Below are 7,702 nucleotides of genomic sequence, written 5' to 3' on the forward strand. Positions count from 1 at the left end.
TTGACTGAGTCTATAGGGATGAATCAACCCCTCCCCTCAACATCCCAGAGCCATCACTGCGAGAACATTTTGACATCTGTACGAAAGAGGTCCCCTTCTCCACCCACCGAGGACATATGTACAGGCAGAAAGGCGGCATAGTGATGTGATCCCCATTATGATTCTTATTCGCCAATTTCTACATGGGCACTGTCGAGGAATGAGACTTCGCCCGGATCCAGTGCCCCCAGAAATATGCCTGCTATAGTGACGACATCTTCGTTCAAGCAGATGAGGTTGAAGTCTTTTGTTGTGTGTTCCAGCAGTATAGAGTGGTGAATTATACAATAGAATTCAGCACCATCGATAGGCTCCCCTTTCTTGATGTAATTGTCTCGAAGACAGAAGACGGCCTCAAGACTTCTGTCTTTACGAAGAAAACTAATTTAGGAATGTGCCCTAATGGCGAAAATGAGTGCCCTGCGAGATTCAAGATCACCATGGGCAGGGTTTACATATGACAGGCCCTGTCCCACTGCTCCACCTGACAGGACATACATCAAGAATTAGACAGAGCTTCCCAAGTACTTATAAACAACAGTTACTCTAATAAGCTCATTAACCATGAGATCAAGAAAGCTCTTGAGAAATGGTATAACAATTAAGATGTACCCAAAGAAGAGAAAGATACCATCATCTTATACTATAAGGTCTTTATGCACTTGAAATACCGGGAGGAGGAGAATGCCATTAAGAATATCGTGATGGAAAATGTCACTCCCACTAAGGAAAGAAAAATTCTTAGAGCTTTCTGTATATTACAAGAATAAAAGAACTTGGGATCTGATAATGCGTGTTGAATTTAGAAAGGTAGTTTTCTGCATATTTACTTGAGAGAAGTAAATAGCACTGCCATTTTCTTTCATACACTCAGGTTCCAATGTTTTTTATGTTTTTTGTTTATTAAGTGTTTCCTCCTGTTTTCTTACTTGAAGTGTATATTGAAGTACAAGTAATTTAGTATTTGGTATTTACTAGTCAACACATTTATGAGTATGAATTTAGCAACTAATTTTGCACAATGTACCTGTTATTATGTTTACTTAAGAGTTAAGTTGTTTTAATAAATTTAGAGTTCACAACACAAACATGGTGTTTCCTTGAGCCAGGCGCTCTCCTCAATTCATTTACCTTCCTGCACGATGTGGGCTTAAAGAAACCCCCATATTTTGGTGCCCAGACCCTGTGAACACTCCCTCTAAGAAGATAAGTAAGTTGTGCAGGGAAGATAATGGAGAAGTTAAAGAGGACAAGGATGACATGTCGAGGGTGGGTGACAAGAGCTTCCAAGGTTCTGAGTGACCTTCTGGAGTCCTCCACCACAACCATTAGTCAATTTGAGTACGCCATCAAGGAATACGACCAAAGACTAGCTAAGTTGGATGAAGTCCAAGAAGCAATAGAAATTGATGTAGCTGAAGAAGAACTAGAACAACTTTTGGATGAAGCCCATGAGTTTAGAACAAAAAGTGTGCAGCCTAGGATACAAGCTGAAGACCAGATAAGGAAGTTAGCAGCAGCAGCAGCGGGTCCTGGTTCTGTAAGTGGTCAGTCTTCATCTCAAGAATCAGATGTCACCAACGTCAAGTTACCCAAGCTGGAACTGCCAAAGTTTAGTGGTGAAGTGACCCAGTGGCAGTCCTTCTGGGATCAATATACTTCCCACATCGATGCAACAGACCTTCCAGTGATCAGTAAGTTCACCTATTTGCTGTCTTTGCTGGAGGGAGATGCCAAGAATGTAGTAAAGGGACTAGCCCATACCAGTGCTAATTACCCAGTTGCTTGCAATTTACTGAAGGAACGCTACTACAAGCCGGAAAGGATTATTTTTGCTCATGTCCAGGCATTGTTAAATGGTCAGGTCAACATTAATGTCAGCGGACCAAAGGGTGTAAGAACAGCTGTGGAAATTACGAGATGACATTGTAATACATATCCGCAGTTTGGAGGCGCTAGGCGTCACTGGTAAACAGTGTGAAGTGTTTCTTACACCTATCATCCTCTCTCGTTTGCCCAGTGAACTGCGGCTAGAGTGGGCCAGGGATGGTGATGGACATGAAAGTGATTTAGATTGGTTATTGACATTCTTAGACAAGGAAATTTCAAGATTAGAAAGGTCTGAAGCCTTTAAGGGAAAGAGTAGTAGTGAGGAAAGAAATTGAAAGTAAGAGTTCTAAAGACAAGGTGTACTCAGCCGCAGCCCTTCATGCTTCGTCCAAGCAAGAAAACACTATGTGCAGTTTCTGTGGCAAGAAACACAAATCAGAAAACTGTTTTGGTGTTCTAGAATTGAGTGGAAAAGAGCGAGGTGAAAAAATTAGAAGTTTAGGCCTATGTTTCAAGTGTTTGAAGAGTGGACACTTGTCAAGAGAGTGTAAAGCTCGTACAAGGTGTAGAAAGTGTAACGTGCCCACTCTACCTTAATGTGTGGTGTTAGGCTGGAAATTAACCTAAAGAAGGAAGAAAGTGAAGCAAAGGTAGGTGCTGTTGGTCAGTGACGCCTGGTGATGTGGCACTTCTGACAGGGCAAGGTGGTAACTGTACCATTTTACAGACAGCCAAAGTTCAAGTGAGTGGTAGTGATGGTACTGTTGTCACTGCTCAGGTAATGTTTGATAATGGTGCAGACAGATCATATGTTAGTAGCAAATTTGTAAAGAAGTGTAAACCACAGTGGATCACTAGTGCACCTATGCCATACTCTAGTTTTGGGGGTCATAGTAGTGGAAAAAATGAACACAGAAATGTTTATGAGTTAAAGTTGTGGGACTCCGACAAGAAATTGGTACCTATCATTGCTGCGGAGATTCCCAGAATATGTCAGCCCTTGGTTAGGCCTGTTGTACCATATTCAGTGCTTAACTCTTTTTCTCATGTTGCATTAGCTGATGATTACCACCATGATTCTCCCATTGAGATTGATATACTGATTGGTCTAGATTTCTACTGGACACTGATTTCTCCTGTAGATGCCTTCCAAATTAACCATGTTGTAGCCATGAAGTCTGTCTTTGGTTATGTCTTGAGTGGCAGGCTGTATGAAACCACTCGCACTTGTACGTATTCTGTACCACAATTATTGTGTATCTCCTCTGTTTCAGATTCAGATTTGTTTGTAGTTTTGGGATCTGGAAACTGTTAGGGCGTTAAGCCTAGGGAACTTGTTGAAAGTTATAGTGAGACTAAAGTTTTCAAAGAATTTGAGAGTACAGTGAAGTTTGTGAATGGTCGCTATGAGGTTGCACTGCCATGGAAGGATGATTCTGCTAAAGAAAAACTTTTGAATAATGAAGTCATAGCTCATAAAAGGTTAAGTAAGCTAATGGTTAAGTTAGAACAAAATAAGGAGCTTAAGAAAGAGTATCAAAAAGTGTTTGATAGTTATGAGTCTGATCACATGATAGAAGAGGTACCAAGACGGGAAATTTCAGGTGTGAATCCAGTGTACTATATGCCTCATCGTCCAGTAGTGAAGTTAAGCAGTTCAAGTACTAAGATAAGGCCTGTGTTTGATGCCTCTGCCTCTTGTTACAATGGTGTATCATTGAATGACTGTTTGTCCTCAGGCCCATCACTCAATCCTGACTTGGTTGAGGTGCTCATTCGCTTTCGTCGTTGGCCCATTGCTGTTACAGCTGATATAAGAAAGGCATTTCTGCAAATTAGTGTACAAGAGAAAGACAGAGATGTTCATAGATTTTTGTGGCCAAGAGACGATGGTACAATACGGCACATGAGATTCACACGTGTACCCTTTGGTAACACCGAGCCCATTTCTGTTAAATGCCACTATCAAACATCATTTGGATAAGTATCCCCCCACTAGTGTAGTGCAAGATTTGAAGGCTAACATGTATACAGACAATTGGTTGAGTGGTGCGGATTTTGCTGTAGAAGCAGCTGATAAATTTTGTGAAGCCTGTAGCATTTTTGCTGATGCTAGTATGGACCTTACAAAGCTTGTGTCAAATAGTTTGCTGATTACTTCTCAGTTATATGACAAGGTACCATTTATAAATTCTGATGGATGTAATACTGTATTAGGCCTTAAGTGGTGTAACTCACAGGACAGTTTCTCCTTTGATGGCATAACCTCAGATTCTGTTGTAGAAGTAGTCTCTACTAAGCGAAGCATCCTTAGTGTGATAGCTAAGATTTTTGACCCTTTAGGATTAATTAGTCCATATGTTATGTACGGCAAGATACTTTTTCAGGAACTCTGGAAACTGGGTCTGACTTGGGATCAAGAAATGCCATCAGAGTTGAAGCATAAGTTTCAGAAATGGCTTCTTAGTAGTCAACATTTTAAGAATTTTCAGATAGATAGATGTTATTTTCCACAAAAGGCCTGGGAGAAGCTTAGTCATATGGAGCTACATGGGTTTGGCGATGCTTCTGAAAAGGGCTATGGGGCTTGTGTGTACCTGCGAGTACCTGTGGAGAACAGCTCATATAAGGTGTCATTAGTATCCTCTAAGTCAAGAGTTGCACCCATAAAGACAATTACATTGCCGAGGTTAGAACTCATGGGATCTCTTTTGTGTTCAAGATTAGTCAACTTTGTGAAGAACGCCCTTAACCTAGATAACAGTGTTAGAGTTAGGTGTTGGACAGATTCTACCATTGCTTTGTCATGGATTCAAGGAGATGCTAGTAATAAGAAGGACATATTTGTAGCTAATCGGGTAAAGGAAATCAGAGAGTTAACACCTCCAAGTTGCTGGCAACATTGTGGAAGTAAGGACAATCCAGCTGACCTGATAACACGGGGTCTTTTGGTGGACAATCTTGTGGATAGTACTATGTGGTTCTATGGGCCTAGTATGTTAAAAGACACCCTATACCAGGTAAGGGAAGGTAACACAATTGTTAAAGATAAAGAAGAAATAAGCACAGAAAGCACTGTTGCCTGTCTCAATGTACAAGGAGTGCCAAAAAACCCTTTGATAGATTTAGATCGATTCAGTAAATTAAGCAAGGTGTTAAGAGTTACAGCTTATGTCTTAAGATTTATCAGAAATTGTAAAATTAGTCAAAATAAAGTGGAGGGCCCTCTCATTACTGAAGAGATTGATTTTGCTAAATTGAAGTTGATTTACTGCATCCAAAGAGAAGTGTTTTCTGTAGAAATAAAGGCACTTTTAGGTAACAAGGCTATTCCTCAATGGTCTAAATTAAGAAATCTTGACCCCTTTCTAGATGATAAAAGATTATTAAGAATTAAGGGTCGTCTTGAGTTTTCTAACTTAGACTATGACACTAAACATCCTGTCATAATTCCCAAGGGTCAATTTGCTAAGTTGTTGATCAGATTTCAGCATGAGTTTTTGAAGCATGCAGGTGTGGATACTGTAATTTCATCCCTACGGAATAGCTTTTGGATTATAGGAATGAGGAGATTAGCTAAGACAGTAATGAAGGAATGTTTAAGTTGCCGTTGGCATGATTCAAAACCTTGCAGTCAACCTGTGGCTCCATTACCCAAAGAAAGAGTAAAGTCTTCTCCACCCTTTGATGTAACAGGCTTAGATTATGCAGGCCCTCTTTTTTGTGCCGATTGTCCTAGTAAGAAATTTTATGTATTATTGTTCACTTGTGGTGTTGTACGAGCCGTACACCTAGAGCTTACAGAATCTTTATCCTTGTCTGACTGCTTATTGGCTATAAGAAGATTTGTTGCCAGGAGAGGTTTACCTAGTATCATATATTCAGAAAATGCAAAGACTTTTGTAGCTGCTAAATATGAGGTACAAAGGATGTATAGCCACTTGGCTCCCAAATGGAACTTTATAGCCCCTCGTGCTCCCTGGTGGGGCGGCTGGTGGGAGAGGCTCATTAGGTCGGTTAAGCTTTCTTTGAGAAAGACACTAAATCTGAACTATGTAAGTAAGAGTGAATTAGAAACTATACTAGTAGAAATAGAATCATGTATTAATTCTAGACCGTTGACTTATGTGAGTGATGAACCTGATTCCATTCACTATCTCACTCCCTCACATTTTATCCTAGGACGAGCCTCACACTGTAAATCCTTAATAAATGTAGAGCCATGTAAGGTGACTTCCAGGGACTTGAATGAAAGAGAAGTTGTAAGAAACCAGAAGCTAGAACATTTTTGGAAACTTTGGAGTAACAATTATATAACTAATTTGCCTCAAGTTGTAAAAGGATTCAATAAGAAATGTGATTTGTCTAAGGGTGACCTTGTGTTGATAAAAGAGGATAACATTCCTAGATTGAAGTGGCCTCTTGGGGTTATTGTAGATGTGTTTAAAGGTAAAGATGGACTTGTAAGAAGTGTAAGGATCAAAACTAAAAGGGGAGAGGTGACTAGACCCATTCAAAGATTGTATGATCTAGAAGTAGGTAGATCCGAAGATTTGATTACTGCTGATGCATCCTGTGATGATCTTGATAGAGATGTATGTGATAATCCTCAAATGCCCATGTATACTGTGAGTGATGATGATGTACTTCCTAGGTCTAAGTCTGGTAGAGTAATTAAGCCCCCTACTAAGTTAGATTTATAGTCACTGTAAATCATGCAGTTGTGCATGTCAGGTAAAACTTAATGTGATTGTTAGTTTGTGAAACAACACTACTAATTTTCATTGGGGATTTTTCTGTCAGATATAATTTAGATAAGGTCCAAGTTGTGCTCTTTAATAGGTGGCTTCGTCCCCTATTGCCGGGAGAATGTTGAATTTAGAAAGGTAGTTTTCTGCATATTTACTTGAGAGAAGTTTTCTTTAGTATACCTGAAATAGCACTGCCATTTTCTTTCATACACTCAGGTTCCAATGTTTTTTCTGTTTTTTGTTTATTAAGTGTTTCCTCCTGTTTTCTTACTTGAAGTGTATATTGAAGTACAAGTAATTTAGTATTTGGTATTTACTAGTCAACACATTTATGAGTATGAATTTAGCAACTAATTTTGCACAATGTACCTGTTATTATGTTTACTTAAGAGTTAAGTTGTTTTAATAAAATTAGAGTTCACAACACAAACATGGTGTTTCCTTGAGCCAGGCGCTCTCCTCAATTCATTTACCTTCCTGCACGATGTGGGCTTAAAGAAACCCCCACAATGCGGAACAACCCTTCACTCCCGGCAGGGGATCCCCTGAAGCATTCCAGTGTAGTATACCAATATCAGTGCCCTATACGTGGATGTCTTAGAACATATATTGTTATGACTATGCAGCTTGCAAAGTGGATTTCATGTCATGTACAAGAGGGCGTGATTAAGACCCATGCCCTCACCTGTCACAAGCTTTGGAAAATCATAAGCAAGGAATAAGGTATTCTGATCTTTGATGAGAATATGGATTCGTCGACTCATTGTCATAAACCCATCCAACCACCAACCATCACTGAAGAGGAGAATAAATCTACAGGATCTCTTTCCAGTGAAGACAACTCCCATCAAGAGATGTCTGATGAAGAGCATTGTACAACTGAAACCTTTTCAAGTGATGGAAACAGAAATACCAAGTCCTGCCCCTTCTGTGTTGGAAGATGAATTCAATACTGAAGAATGGACCATTCTTCGTAAAAAGTAGAAAGCCTTCAGAAAAACATAAATTCGAGATGAAAGAGCCCTCCCTTCTTCCCAACAAATCTCCTGCAATCAATCCATCTACACCTCTTCCAAAATACA

At 39.8% G+C, this 7,702-nt stretch overlaps 1 protein-coding gene across 1 annotated transcript; it reads left to right on the top strand.

Annotated features, from left to right (window-relative positions):
• Window positions 1–3,893: 3,893 nt before the first annotated feature.
• Window positions 3,894–6,572, top strand: LOC135211427 (uncharacterized). The gene has a single exon (XM_064244737.1). The coding sequence runs from the start codon at window positions 3,894–3,896 to the stop codon at window positions 6,570–6,572; it is 2,679 nt and encodes an 892-aa protein (XP_064100807.1).
• Window positions 6,573–7,702: the final 1,130 nt, after the last annotated feature.

Source organism: Macrobrachium nipponense, chromosome 4, assembly GCF_015104395.2.
Source record: "Macrobrachium nipponense isolate FS-2020 chromosome 4, ASM1510439v2, whole genome shotgun sequence".
NCBI classification, from domain to species: domain Eukaryota; kingdom Metazoa; phylum Arthropoda; class Malacostraca; order Decapoda; family Palaemonidae; genus Macrobrachium; species Macrobrachium nipponense.

What these genes read in the sequence shown, in the direction of transcription:
- LOC135211427 (XM_064244737.1), top strand. Translation starts at nt 3,894, where the DNA reads ATGTATACAGACAATTGGTTGAGTGGTGCGGATTTTGCTGTAGAAGCA.